At 36.9% G+C, this 16,202-nt stretch overlaps 1 protein-coding gene across 5 annotated transcripts in view; it reads right to left on the reverse strand.

The window, feature by feature from the left end:
* Positions 1-16,202, reverse strand: part of LOC106074609 (inactive phospholipase C-like protein 2) — a 118,195-nt gene that overhangs the window by 39,662 nt on the left and 62,331 nt on the right. For all 5 annotated transcript variants that reach the window (XM_056043284.1, XM_056043283.1, XM_056043285.1 and 2 more), the window contains 4 exons: positions 10,204-10,243; positions 9,849-9,975; positions 7,764-7,876; positions 7,599-7,665 (listed from right to left, as the gene is read on the reverse strand). In XM_056043284.1, the coding sequence (XP_055899259.1) occupies positions 7,599-7,665; positions 7,764-7,876; positions 9,849-9,975; positions 10,204-10,243 (347 nt within the window). The remainder of the gene's footprint in view (positions 1-7,598; positions 7,666-7,763; positions 7,877-9,848; positions 9,976-10,203; positions 10,244-16,202) is intronic.

Here is a 16,202-nt window from a genome sequence, read left to right on the forward strand (position 1 = left end):
CAACACTGTCATCAGTACATAATCATAGAACAAAGGGCAACACTGTCATCTGTGCATAATTATGAAACAATGGGCAACACTGTCATCAGTACACAATGATGGAACAATGGGCAACACTGTCATCAGTACATAATGATGGAACAATGGGCAACACTGCCATCAGTACATAATGATGAAACAATGGGCAATACTGCCATCAATACATAATGATGGAACAATGGGCAACACTGTTATCAGTACATAATGATGGAACAATGGGCAACACAGCCATCAGTACATGATTATGGAACAATGGGCAACACTGCCATCAGAACATAATGATGGAACAATGGCCAACACTGTCATCAGTACATAATGATGGAACAATGGGCAACACTGCCATCAGTACATAATGATGGAACAATGGGCAACACTGCCATCAGTACATGATTATGGAACAATGGGCAACACTGCCATCAGTACACAATGATGGAACAATGGGCAACACTGCCATCAGTACATAATGATGGAACAATGGCCAACACTGGTATCAGTACATAATGATGAAACAATGTGCAACACTGCCATCAGTACATAATGATGGAACAATGGTCAACACTGCCATCAGTACATAATGATGAAACAATGGGCAACACTGCCATCAGTACATAATGATGGAACAATGGGCAACACTGTCATCAGTACATAATGATGGAACAATGGGCAACACTGCCATCAGTACATAATGATGAAACAATGGTCAACACTGCCATCAGTACATAATGATGAAACAATGGGCAACCCTGCCATCAGTACATAATTATGAAACAATGGGCAACACTGCCATCAGTACATAATGATGGAACAATGGGCAACACTGTCATTAGTATATAATGATGGAACAATGGGCAACACTGCCATCAGTACATAATGATGGAACAATGGGCAACACTGCCATCAGTACATAATGATGGAACAATGGGCAACACTGCCATCAGTACATAATGATGAAACAATGGGCAATACTGCCATCAATACATAATGATGGAACAATGGGCAACACTGTCATCTGTGCATAATCATGGAACAATGGGCAACACTGCCATCAGTACATAATGATGGAACAATGGGCAACACTGTCATCTGTACATAATGATGGATCAATGTGCAACACTGTCATCAGTACATAATGATGGAACAATGGGCAACACTGCCATCAGTACATAATGATGGATCAATGGGCAACACTGTCATCTGTGCATAATTATGAAACAATGGGCAACACTGTCATCAGTGCATAATCATAAAACAATGGGCAACACTGTCATCAGTACATAATGATGGATCAATGTGCAACACTGTCATCAGTACATAATCATAGAACAAAGGGCAACACTGTCATCAGTACATAATGATGGAACAATGGGCAACACTGTCATCAGTACATAATGATGGAACAATGGGCAACACTGTCATCAGTACATAATGATGGAACAATGGGCAACACTGCCATCAGTACATAATGATGGAACAATGGGCAACACTGCCATCAGTACATGATTATGGAACAATGGGCAACACTGCCATCAGTACATGATTATGGAACAATGGGCAACACTGCCATCAGTACATAATGATGGAACAATGGGCAATACTGCCATCAGTACATAATGATGGAACAATGGCCAACACTGCATTCAGTACATAATGATGAAACAATGGGCAACACTGCCATCAGTACATAATGATGGAACAATGGGCAACACTGCCATCAGTACATAATGATGAAACAATGGGCAATACTGCCATCAATACATAATGATGGAACAATGGGCAACACTGTTATCAGTACATAATGATGGAACAATGGGCAACACTGCCATCAGTACATAATGATGGAACAATGGGCAACACAGCCATCAGTACATGATTATGGAACAATGGGCAACACTGCCATCAGAACATAATGATGGAACAATGGGCAACACTGTCATCAGTACATAATGATGGAACAATGGGCAACACTGCCATCAGTACATAATGATGGAACAATGGGCAACACTGCCATCAGTACATGATTATGGAACAATGGGCAACACTGCCATCAGTACACAATGATGGAACAATGGGCAACACTGCCATCAGTACATAATGATGGAACAATGGCCAACACTGCCATCAGTACATAATAATGGAACAATGGGCAACACTGCCATCAGTACATAATGATGGAACAATGGTCAACACTGCCATCAGTACATAATGATGAAACAATGGGCAATACTGCCATCAGTACATAATGATGGAACAATGGGCAACACTGTCATCAGTACATAATGATGGAACAATGGGCAACACTGCCATCAGTACATAATGATGGAACAATGGTCAACACTACCATCAGTACATAATGATGAAACAATGGTCAACACTGCCATCAGTACATAATGATGAAACAATGGGCAACACTGCCATCAGTACATAATGATGGAACAATGGTCAACACTGCCATCAGTACATAATGATGGAACAATGGGCAACACTGTCATCTGTACATAATGATGGATCAATGTGCAACACTGTCATCACTACATAATGATGGAACAATGGGCAACACTGCCATCAGTACATAATGATGGATCAATGGGCAACCCTGTCATCTGTGCATAATTATGAAACAATGGGCAACACTGTCATCAGTGCATAATCATAAAACAATGGGCAACACTGTCATCAGTACATAATGATGGATCAATGTGCAACACTGTCATCAGTACATAATCATAGAACAAAGGGCAACACTGTCATCAGTACATAATGATGGAACAATGGGCAACACTGTCATCAGTACATAATGATGGAACAATGGGCAACACTGTCATCAGTACATAATGATGGAACAATGGGCAACACTGCCATCAGTACATAATGATGGAACAATGGGCAACACTGCCATCAGTACATGATTATGGAACAATGGGCAACACTGCCATCAGTACATGATTATGGAACAATGGGCAACACTGCCATCAGTACATAATGATGGAACAATGGGCAATACTGCCATCAGTACATAATGATGGAACAATGGCCAACACTGCATTCAGTACATAATGATGAAACAATGGGCAACACTGCCATCAGTACATAATGATGGAACAATGGGCAACACTGCCATCAGTACATAATGATGAAACAATGGGCAATACTGCCATCAATACATAATGATGGAACAATGGGCAACACTGTTATCAGTACATAATGATGGAACAATGGGCAACACTGCCATCAGTACATAATGATGGAACAATGGGCAACACAGCCATCAGTACATGATTATGGAACAATGGGCAACACTGCCATCAGAACATAATGATGGAACAATGGGCAACACTGTCATCAGTACATAATGATGGAACAATGGGCAACACTGCCATCAGTACATAATGATGGAACAATGGGCAACACTGCCATCAGTACATGATTATGGAACAATGGGCAACACTGCCATCAGTACACAATGATGGAACAATGGGCAACACTGCCATCAGTACATAATAATGGAACAATGGCCAACACTGCCATCAGTACATAATGATGAAACAATGGGCAACACTGCCATCAGTACATAATGATGGAACAATGGTCAACACTGCCATCAGTACATAATGATGAAACAATGGGCAATACTGCCATCAGTACATAATGATGGAACAATGGGCAACACTGTCATCAGTACATAATGATGGAACAATAGGCAACACTGCCATCAGTACATAATGATGGAACAATGGTCAACACTACCATCAGTACATAATGATGAAACAATGGTCAACACTGCCATCAGTACATAATGATGAAACAATGGGCAACCCTGCCATCAGTACATAATGATGAAACAATGGGCAACACTGCCATCAGTACATAATGATGGAACAATGGGCAACACTGTCATTAGTATATAATGATGGAACAATGGGCAACACTGCCATCAGTACATAATGATGGAACAATGGGCAACACTGCCATCAGTACATGATGATGGAACAATGGGCAACACTGTCATCAGTACATAATGATGGAACAATGGGCAACACTGCCATCAGAACATAATGATGAAACAATGGACAACACTGCATTCAGTACATAATGATGAAACAATGGGCAACACTGCCATCAGTACATAATGATGGAACAATGGGCAACACTGTCATCAGTACATAATGATGGAACAATGGGCAACACTGTCATCAGTGCATAATGATGAAACAATGTGCAACACTGTCATCAGTGCATAATCATGAAACAATGGGCAACACTGCCATCAGTACATAATCATGAAACAATGGGCAACACTGCCATCAGTACATAATGATGGAACAATGGGCAACACTGCCATCAGTACATAATGATGGAACAATGGGCAACACAGCCATCAGTACATGATTATGGAACAATGGGCAACACTGCCATCAGAACATAATGATGGAACAATGGGCAACACTGTCATCAGTACATAATGATGGAACAATGGGCAACACTGCCATCAGTACATAATGATGGAACAATGGGCAACACTGCCATCAGTACATGATTATGGAACAATGGGCAACACTGCCATCAGTACACAATGATGGAACAATGGGCAACACTGCCATCAGTACATAATGATGGAACAATGGCCAACACTGCCATCAGTACATAATGATGAAACAATGGGCAACACTGCCATCAGTACATAATGATGGAACAATGGTCAACACTGCCATCAGTACATAATGATGAAACAATGGGCAATACTGCCATCAGTACATAATGATGGAAATATGGGCAACACTGTCATCAGTACATAATGATGGAACAATGGGCAACACTGCCATCAGTACATAATGATGGAACAATGGTCAACACTACCATCAGTACATAATGATGAAACAATGGTCAACACTGCCATCAGTACATAATGATGAAACAATGGGCAACCCTGCCATCAGTACATAATGATGAAACAATGGGCAACACTGCCATCAGTACATAATGATGGAACAATGGGCAACACTGTCATTAGTATATAATGATGGAACAATGGGCAACACTGCCATCAGTACATAATGATGGAACAATGGGCAACACTGCCATCAGTACATGATGATGGAACAATGGGCAACACTGTCATCAGTACATAATGATGGAACAATGGGCAACACTGCCATCAGTACATAATGATGAAACAATGGACAACACTGCATTCAGTACATAATGATGAAACAATGGGCAACACTGCCATCAGTACATAATGATGGAACAATGGGCAACACTGTCATCAGTACATAATGATGGAACAATGGGCAACACTGTCATCAGTGCATAATGATGAAACAATGTGCAACACTGTCATCAGTGCATAATCATGAAACAATGGGCAACACTGCCATCAGTACATAATCATGAAACAATGGGCAACACTGCCATCAGTACATAATGATGGAACAATGGGCAACACTGCCATCAGTACATAATGATGGAACAATGGGCAACACAGCCATCAGTACATGATTATGGAACAATGGGCAACACTGCCATCAGAACATAATGATGGAACAATGGGCAACACTGTCATCAGTACATAATGATGGAACAATGGGCAACACTGCCATCAGTACATAATGATGGAACAATGGGCAACACTGCCATCAGTACATGATTATGGAACAATGGGCAACACTGCCATCAGTACACAATGATGGAACAATGGGCAACACTGCCATCAGTACATAATGATGGAACAATGGCCAACACTGCCATCAGTACATAATGATGAAACAATGGGCAACACTGCCATCAGTACATAATGATGGAACAATGGTCAACACTGCCATCAGTACATAATGATGAAACAATGGGCAATACTGCCATCAGTACATAATGATGGAACAATGGGCAACACTGTCATCAGTACATAATGATGGAACAATGGGCAACACTGCCATCAGTACATAATGATGGAACAATGGTCAACACTACTATCAGTACATAATGATGAAACAATGGTCAACACTGCCATCAGTACATAATGATGAAACAATGGGCAACCCTGCCATCAGTACATAATGATGAAACAATGGGCAACACTGCCATCAGTACATAATGATGGAACAATGGGCAACACTGTCATTAGTATATAATGATGGAACAATGGGCAACACTGCCATCAGTACATAATGATGGAACAATGGGCAACACTGCCATCAGTACATGATGATGGAACAATGGGCAACACTGTCATCAGTACATAATGATGGAACAATGGGCAACACTGCCATCAGTACATAATGATGAAACAATGGACAACACTGCATTCAGTACATAATGATGAAACAATGGGCAACACTGCCATCAGTACATAATGATGGAACAATGGGCAACACTGTCATCAGTACATAATGATGGAACAATGGGCAACACTGTCATCAGTGCATAATGATGAAACAATGTGCAACACTGTCATCAGTGCATAATCATGAAACAATGGGCAACACTGCCATCAGTACATAATCATGAAACAATGGGCAACACTGCCATCAGTACATAATGATGGAACAATGGGCAACACTGCATTCAGTACATAATGATGAAACAATGGGCAACACTGCATTCAGTACATAATGATGGAACAATGGGCAACACTGTCATCAGTGCATAATGATGGAACAATGGGCAACACTGTCATCAGTACATAATGATGGAACAATGGGCAACACTGTCATCAGTACATAATGATGAAACAATAGGCAACACTGCCATCAGTACATAATGATGAAACAATGTGCAACACTGTCATCAGTACATAATGATGGAACAATGGGCAACACTGTCATCAGTGCATAATCATGAAACAATGGGCAACACTGCCATCAGTACATAATGATGGAACAATGGGCAACACTGTCATCAGTACATAACCAAGAACATGGACAGCACTGTCATTAGAATATAAAAAATAATTAAAAAAAAAAAAAGCTTATATTAAGCATACTTGTATCAATTAGTTTAGATCAGTCATGTAATTAATTAAATTTGTAATAGACCTAGACTAACAAAAAAAAAAAAGCATTTATAAAAATAAAATTTGTTTTATAGTCATGTCCTATTTTTCAGGTTTGTGTTCCATATAACTCAGACAATGACTTATAAAATAAAGGGGACTAATTCAGCTTATACCACTACCTCAGTCAAGTACAATTTCTTTCCCCTGTTCAATACCTAATAAAATAATTCATTACCAATAGTTAATTAACTAACTAGTTAATTTTTTGCATTGATTCTTGTGTTGTCTGGCAAAAAAAGATAATTGTGGCAAATTTCAGCTTGAACCAAGATTGGGTGTGGGAAAAATAAAGTGTACAAACCTTTAACAGACAGACATACATATGGACAGACTGATAAAGTGAGTTGATATAAGCTTTGTAAAAATTGAATAAATAGCAGCACTGTTATGAATACATAAAAAAGGAAATTGTGATAATATATTGTTTGCCATCAGTATGTAAAATGGAAGAAATGGCAAGAATGATTATAACAATTGAGCAAAAAACACAAAAACAATGTGAATAACTTACTCCTTGTTCAGCTTCTAAAAAAAGCAATAAATCCTCTGTAGACATAAAATCAGCATTGCTTGAATACCTGAAAGACAGGACTCATGGTTGATTATGTTGTCACAACAAAGACAGCTCAAATATATAAAAGTAATTAAATAAAATAAAAGCTAAAAATGTTCCTACCTGACCAGCAGGAAATAAATCTCAGGCCGCGTTGAGATCTCTTTAAATAAAGATATAAATTCTTCACTACTTAGACGACCTCTTTTACCATCAGCTCTTTTTATTTCCAATTCCTGAAGTCAAACAATATAAGAAAACTATTCTTATTCATCTAGTTCAATGAGACCAGCTATGTAAGTACAACAATAATATTGCATCAACATTATGCTAATTAACATCACCTCAACATCCCTAATAATAGGCAGTATATACAGACCACCAAATTATAGTTTAGAATATTTGAAAAATATGTAATAAACACTTATAGGAAAACATAAAAATGCACTTTTTATCTTGGAAGACATTAATCTCAATAATATTTATTGGACAATATAGACCAACATCAAATCTTATGGATATAAATGAGCTATTTATAGTCACATTATACAATATAAGTTTAGATTCTATTATTAAAAAAACAACTAGGTTAAAAAAACACATTAGATCTCTTATTAACTAACACACCTGGATTAGTGGTAGATTTAGACACTATCCCTGGACTATCTGACCATCATATCGTTCAAATAAATAGTCTAATAAAAGCATTAGTCAATATAAAACCAAAAAGAATAATCTTACTCTGGAATAAATGTAACCTAACCTAAGTACACCAAAATTAACTAACCATTGATGACTCCTAGATTTGCATTAAACGCTTTCTAAAAAAACATTATGTAAAATTTAACATCAACCAAATACTCCCCAAACAAAACAATAGAAACCATGTAACAGAACAACAGCTACTATGTTAAAAAGTTATCAGTACCAGCTCCGTGATGTAGCAAACATTCCAGCTTGTAGTGCAACAGTACTATTTGAACAACATAACATCAGCTTTGTAATAGAGTGTTTGCTTTGGGCTATAATATAGTCATGTCTAAACCATGGACATCAGGTCAGCAATGCTATCAAGCAGCAAAATTAGACTCAACTTCATAGTGTTCAAAGTTCTGTATTTGCCACCCTTGGCCTACCCAAACCCTGCTCATGTCACACTTACTTCACCAACTTTTGGAACAGAGCTGACACAAATATAAAGCCACAAGGATTTTCATTAGACAAGCAATTACTTCTATTTACATTTATGACATACAGTTCTGTCTATTTAGTCATTTAAGTGTGGAACAACTAATGCCAGTTTATGTAGTAATACACAAGATAAAATGCACACAATTCCAACATGACAAAACTAACAATTCTATATAAAAGCTAAAACCTCAAATAATGTACACACTGCATTTAAAACGACAATATAATCAGCCTTGAAATGAGCAATTCAATAGGCTCCATCAGAATGTATATTTTATGTCCAATCATCAAGGTCAAAGTGAATCTCTTACAGCAAGAAATTAGTGACACGCTTCAAGGCAATCTTCTTTCCCTGATTTCTCAATGAGACAAACCACTTTCCTAAGTTGGCAATATCCCATTATTCTGGGTTTGAGATCAGCCTAAAGTCCTTACCGTCTGAGAAGACAATCAATAGTTTCCCACTGACTGAGTCTTCCACATTTCATCTTGAGTTTAGTGGTCTAATGCAAGTCTACAACTTCAACAGAATTAACAGAGAAATGAACACTTAGAATGGAACCCAACTAGTTGATACACTTTCACAGTGTATGTCAGAAATTGTAAATGATTAAGGAAGTTGTTATTAAAGTTAGTCAAATACAGAGCCATGTTAGTTAATCAGGTCTTAAACTACCAGGTAAATGAGTATACCATACAGGGAGTTTCTATTTTGAAAACAAAAAAAAATGTTATTTTTAATGGAAGCTCTTTTCCTTTTTTAGTGATTAGTAATATATAAATTACATCAACAAAGAAATATACAATAATTTCAAGAAAAAAAAAAGGTTACATATAATTCTATTATAGAATGTTTATATCAAAAAAAGTTACATATAATTCTATTATAGAATGTTTCTATCAAAACAAGTTACATATAATTCTATTATAGAATGTTTCTATCAAAACAAGTTACATATAATTCTATTATAGAATGTTTCTATCAATGTCCGACTTTTTGGTTTTCTAGTTACTGACCTTGAGTTTCTGAGAGATAAGAGATGTGGTTATGGTAGTATTCATTTTCTTCATTAAACTGACCACTTTGTTGTCTTCTAAAGTACCATCATCTGGTGAGGCTGACTCAAACATTTCCAACAACCAGGTGCACATAAGTTAAGTACTAAACATACGTGATTACAGTTAGGACTTACTCAAATACTGGATATTCTAAAAAATATGTCTAGCTAAAATGTCTCTTCAAAAAGTCCAACTTAGACCTTGTTATTAGTATAAGAAAACACAAGTTTAATACATTATTGCTCTTCTGATCAAAGACAGCTCAGAATTAAAGTGTTCATAGTTCTAAGTCAGAGAACTCTACAAAGGATATGTATCTCTCATTCTTTGCATGGCTCCAATGACCAGTGAGGCTGAAAGAAAATAGTTCGTTTTTTTTTATGTTTCTATAGAAATAGACTGGTTAGCAAATATACATATATATGTGAGTGAGAGAGAGTGAGAGAGAGAGAGAGAGGTGTTTCATAGATATCCAAACCCAATCTTGATGAAACTTGGCATGAATAATCCTTGTGGAGAACCCTACACATTAATATAAAAAATAATGCCCAATTCTATAGACGCAATAGACTTGACTAGATTTAGGTCGATGCGATAGATTTAAACAATTGCTCCATTCATAGATATCTTTATGGTGTCTTACAAGAGAAGATTCGCACCAACCAAGAAATATACCAACAAGATGAAGAGCCCTCCATTCCTGTCCAATTCTCATATTTTTGGCCACATCAGGAAAACTCGAGCTCGACCGTTATTTAATCTTTCATTGTCGTAAAATGAATTTTGGATAAAAACTTTTTAAGAATGAAACTTTAGCGAATGACGTCAAATTAAAAAAAAATAGTTAACATCACTCGGCTTACAGCGCTACACTAAAACATTTCTTTTCAAACATGAATAAGTTTTAATGAATCTATAGGCCTAATTGCGTGGTGTAATAGTCTTTTCACCGAAGTAAAAGCCATCTACACGGCTCTCCGCAATTAAAGTATGAGCAATTTTTTTTAAACATGTATAACATAAACTAAACATACCTCGGCAAATTATTTTTTGTTCATATTTTGTTTCTTTAATAAGACATCTCTCTACAAACGTGGTGTTCCTTTAATAAGACATCTCTCTACATACGTGTTTTTCCTTTAATAAGACATCTCTCTACATACGTGGTGTTCCTTTAATAAAGGCATCTCTCTACATACGTGGTGTTCCTTTAATAAGACATCTCTCTACATACGTGGTGTTCCTTTAATAAGACATCTCTCTACATACGTGGTGTTCCTTTAATAAGACATCTCTCTACATACGTGGTGTTCCTTTAATAAGACATCTCTCTACATATGTGGTGTTCCTTTAATAAGACATCTCTCTACATACGTGGTGTTCTTTTAATAAGACATATCTCTACATACGTGGTGTTCCTTTAATAAGACATATCTCTACATACGTGGTGTTCCTTTAATAAGACATCTCTCTACATACGTGGTGTTCCTTTAATAAGACATCTCTCTAAATACGTGGTGTTCCTTTAATAAGACATCTCTCTACATACGTGGTGTTCCTTTAATAAGACATCTCACTACATACGTGGTGTTCCTTTATTAACATCCACATTACAAAGCTCGTATACATTTCCAAAAAAAGAAAAAAAAAAGGTAGAAAAAAATATGTGAGTAAATTTAAGAAGAGAAATTCACATTTTTTTATATTTTTTTTAAGACATTGGTAAAGTACAAATTAAAAGCAACGAATATTTATGAATTGCACTTTAATTCTGAAATAGTTAATATCCTTTTCGTGCTTATGGCATGTTCTGGGCGTATTGGTCCAATATCAAGACAAAGACTAAGACTGCTTTATTGATTCTTATGGAAATTTGTTGCGATGACTCTTTTCTCATATAAAGACAACTGAACAGAAACATTCACATAAATAGAACAGACACAACATAAAGAGTAGATTGAGTTTTTAAACACACGCATCTTGATCCTTTTCATGTTTCCTGATCAACGAGTGGCGTTGATAAAGATAGATCTATACTTAGTCTTGGAAGTCGCTTCCCAATCGCTCAATTTCATCATTACAATAATGTTTCCAAAATGAGTTCGGATAAATATCTACTTTCCTTCACAAATTCTTCAAACAAGTGAGGCTCGGTCACCAGGTACTTAATTTCATTTCTCGCCCTTGGAGTCGTGATTGTGTCTAGAGTCATTCGTTGTAGCTGTCGATCCGTAGGGCTGAGATGGAGTGTGCGTGTGAAGGTGTGTCATTTGCATAAGAACTAATGCAATATTTAATATCCATGATTCAGTGTTTGGCATATGTTAAAACATTTTGTTTTTTTTTGTATTTAACTTATTATTAAATATTGTTCATGTCTTTATTCGATGTTCCGTTTCATGCAACTTGATATGTGGTTACTCTTTGGTTTATGCTTTAATCCTGTTGATGTGGTGAACCCGTGGAAGTATATCGATCCCTAGATAAACCCGTAAACCCACCTGGACAGCAAGCACCATACAACTAAATAGCTTCATTAGCATGTTTGTCACTTTCTTACGCCAGCGGGATGTCCAATCAATCGATTATGAAAAAAGTGAATGCAAAGAAAAAATAGTGGGAATATAGTGATCAAGTGGGAGTGGATGGCGGATCCATGGGAGGGGTGGCGGCTTAATTTTTGTGTAGAAATCACATTGTGTTAACAAAATTAGTTTGATATATATATATATATATATATATATATATATATATATATATATATATATATATATATATATTTATATTTATATATATATATTTATATATATATATTTATATATATTTATATATATATTTATATATATATATATATATATATATATATATATATATATATATATATATATATATATATATCATGGGCGTAGCCAGGATTTTTTTTAAGGGGGGGATTTTTTTTTCTCCCTCCCCCTATGCTATATATATAATTAATCTTTATAACATTCTGCTGACTCTTCATTCTTTCGGAAGACGTTTATTACACCCTAGGCTCTTCCTGGAGTTAGTGGAAAATTTGTAGACTCCCCGCCCATGCCAGTAATGGGGTCTGGGGGAGCGCTGGGAGAGATATTCTGAAGCGTGTAGCAGCAGCTATAAGTACGTGGTTACAACGAAAACCTGAATTCACCCAATTCAGGGGAACTTCCTTGCATATTTGAAATTTCTTGCAGAATTTGATGAAGTTACGAAACACCACTTACATAGAATTGAATATCGGAAGACACATTATTTATCACCAGAAAATCAAAATGAGTTTATTAGACATTGGACTGGACTTTGATCTGTGCAGAGGTCAAACCTATGATAACGCAACCACAATGAGTGGCCGTCTGTCTGGTCTGCAGAAACGTCTGTTAGACATAAATCCAAAGGCAATATTTCTGAATTGTGATAATCACTCTCTGAACATGGCAGCTCTTCATTCTGCTGAGATAGAACCAGCAATTGTCACCTTTTTTTAAAACTGTACATGAATTGTTCAACCAACTTTTTTTTTTCCATTTCACTCCAGAGATGGGTCAAACTGAAAGAAGCTAGAGCCTGGAGTTTTAAAAAGGAGAGTAATACAGGGTGCTCCGCAAGAGAAGAAACTACGTCGGCAAAATCATCAAGCTGTTGGAGAAACTTTCTGAATCAACAACTGAAAGAATGGATACTAGAAGCAGTGCATAAAGTCTTCTACATGCAGTGGAAAATTATGAATTCTTTGCTTATCTGGAATTTTGGTCAAATCTCCTGCGCCCAATTAATATAGTTCAGAAACGCTTGGACTGCACTTAGGGAAGCTGCTAAAGAAAACCTTTTATGCTTTCTGCAACATGATGAGAAACGGACGAAACAGATCACCCAATCCATCGAAAAATCAAAAGAAGGTAGTGAATGCTATGGAGTTTCTGTGATCAAAATAACCAGAAGAAAAAAAAGACTTATGGGGAATTGAGTTCTGATGTCACCACTCCCCAAGCGGTGTTCGGTGCGGAGCCTCGCCGGCAAGCACTATTTCAGGTATTGAAAGCCTAAAACATGCATATTCTGAGGTATTTACAATGCATTATTCTGCTATTAAAAAGTTTTATTCAAAACCTGTGCTATTCTTACTGACTCCCGCACCGTTCGGCTCATTGGGCGGCAAGCTGTTTCCATAAAAATCTGTCAATGTCTGAAGGGCTCATTGGGCGGCAAGCTGTTTCCATAAAAATCTGTCAATGTCTGAAGGCTCTTCCCACCTGCTCTAAAGACCTCTATGAAAGTGTGGCGTGAAATTGTACTAGGATGTCCCTGTTCGCGATTTCCTCGTAATGGCCTCCATGTCATTGTCATCAATTATTATGCGTAATTCATTTTGTCGAAATACGTGTCCCGCAAACCTCCTAACCCTAACGACGCTCTGTCACAACCTTACCAAGGGGTCGACTCCCAGTTCGGCATAGCATTTCCTTGATTGAGACCCGATCTCTATAACTGACTTCTGAAATCTGCATTAGCCATCTTTATTGAACCACATTTAGTCTTTTTCAATTTCGGCAGATGACTATCCACTGCACTTTATTAATGGAGTCCAGCAACTGGTAGAAATTTTTTAACCTCTCTTGGCTACGCTCTTGGAATTAGGTGACTGTAGTTTGCTTTTAATTTAATATCGAAAAGGGAAGTTTCATCGTCAAAATCATCTGTTGTGGGGTTTTAAACTAAAAAAATCTCTGGAGTTTTTTTTTTAACAAATTCAAAACCTTCTTGAGCTACGCTCATAGAATTTGGTGAGTGTAGTTTGCTTTAGAATTGAAGAGGGGGTTTTCAACCTCAAAACTCTCTGTAGGGGGATTTTAAACTTAAAAACTTAAAAAAGCCATCTGGAGCAGGGGGTTTAAACTCAAAACCCCCCTTTGGCTTGGCTAAGCTCAAATAATTTTAGTGTGTAATTTACATTTTTTTTATTGAAAAGGTATTTTTTAGCATCAAACCCAGATGAAGGGGGGTTTAATTAAACTCAAAACCCTCTTTATCTACGCTCATAGCATTATGGGTGTGTAATTTGTTGTTTTTTTTTTATATAGAAGAGGTATTTTTTAACTTCAAACCCCGCCGAGAGGGGGGTTTAAACTTAAAATCCATTTGGTTACTCTCAAAGATTTTTGAGTGTGTAATTTGCTTCTTTTATATTGATGGGGTATTTTTTAGCTTTAAACCCCACTGGAGGGGGTTTAAATTAAAAACTCCTTTGGTTAGGCTCAAAGATTTTTGAGTGTGTAATTTGCTTATTTTTATATTGAATAGGTATTTTTCTGAGTGTGTAATTTGCTTATTTTTATATTGAATAGGTATTTTTTTAGCTTCAAACCCCACTGGAGGGGGGGGGGTTAAACTCAAAACCCCTTTGGCTACGCTCATAGCATTTTCAGTGTGTAATTTGCTTTTCTATATTGTTATAAACCTGGTGGTGACACAGATGGTCGTAGGCTGTGTGTGTTTTTAGCCTACGCAAATCGCCCCAGTCCACCGCTAGACGAGCGGTCAACCGTGACCAGTGACAGTACACGCTAGTTCGGCAAGAACCTGTGTGTAAATATTTCGCACGGCGAAAGTGATCAACTGGAGTGGTCAAACAACGTTCCATCCGGTTCGAGAAGGCCAGTAGAGACCCTATAAAAGAGCGAGTTTGTCAGAATCAAGACACTTCGCAATGTGACCAGTACGAGGCGAAGTCAGAAACAGCACGGTGTGTGAAGTCCGCTCGGAGCAAGACTAGGTTTTTGTAAAGACAGTGTTAATGTTGTTGCCAATTGTGATGTATTTGAAATTAAACTGACTGATACTTTGGAGCCCTGAGAGTTGTGAGGTTCTTATTATATATTGTTATATATTACATTTTTATATATATATTTATATATATATGGTGACCGGTCACTTCATCCCCGGTCACTTCATCCTCGGTCATTTCATCCCCTGGTCACTTCATCCCCCGGTCACTTCATCCCCCGGTCATTTCATCCCCTGATATTTTCATCATCTGTTCATTTTATCTAACAAATTGTAATTTTAAAAAGCATTAAATGAGCAATATTTAATGTATTCCTTTTTTATTTAAATGACAAAATGTTGGCTATTTGAAATAGAGAACTGCTGATCACTTATAGTGATGGGAACTAAACTAATTTTTTTTAGTTAAACTAAAACTAAGTTTGAACTAAAAAAAAGTAATTAAACTTTTAGTTAATCACAAATTGAAAAAATTAGTTAAACTAAACTAAGAAACTTTAGTTAAACTTTTAC

This window comes from Biomphalaria glabrata, chromosome 10, assembly GCF_947242115.1.
Source record: "Biomphalaria glabrata chromosome 10, xgBioGlab47.1, whole genome shotgun sequence".
Lineage (NCBI taxonomy): Eukaryota > Metazoa > Mollusca > Gastropoda > Planorbidae > Biomphalaria > Biomphalaria glabrata.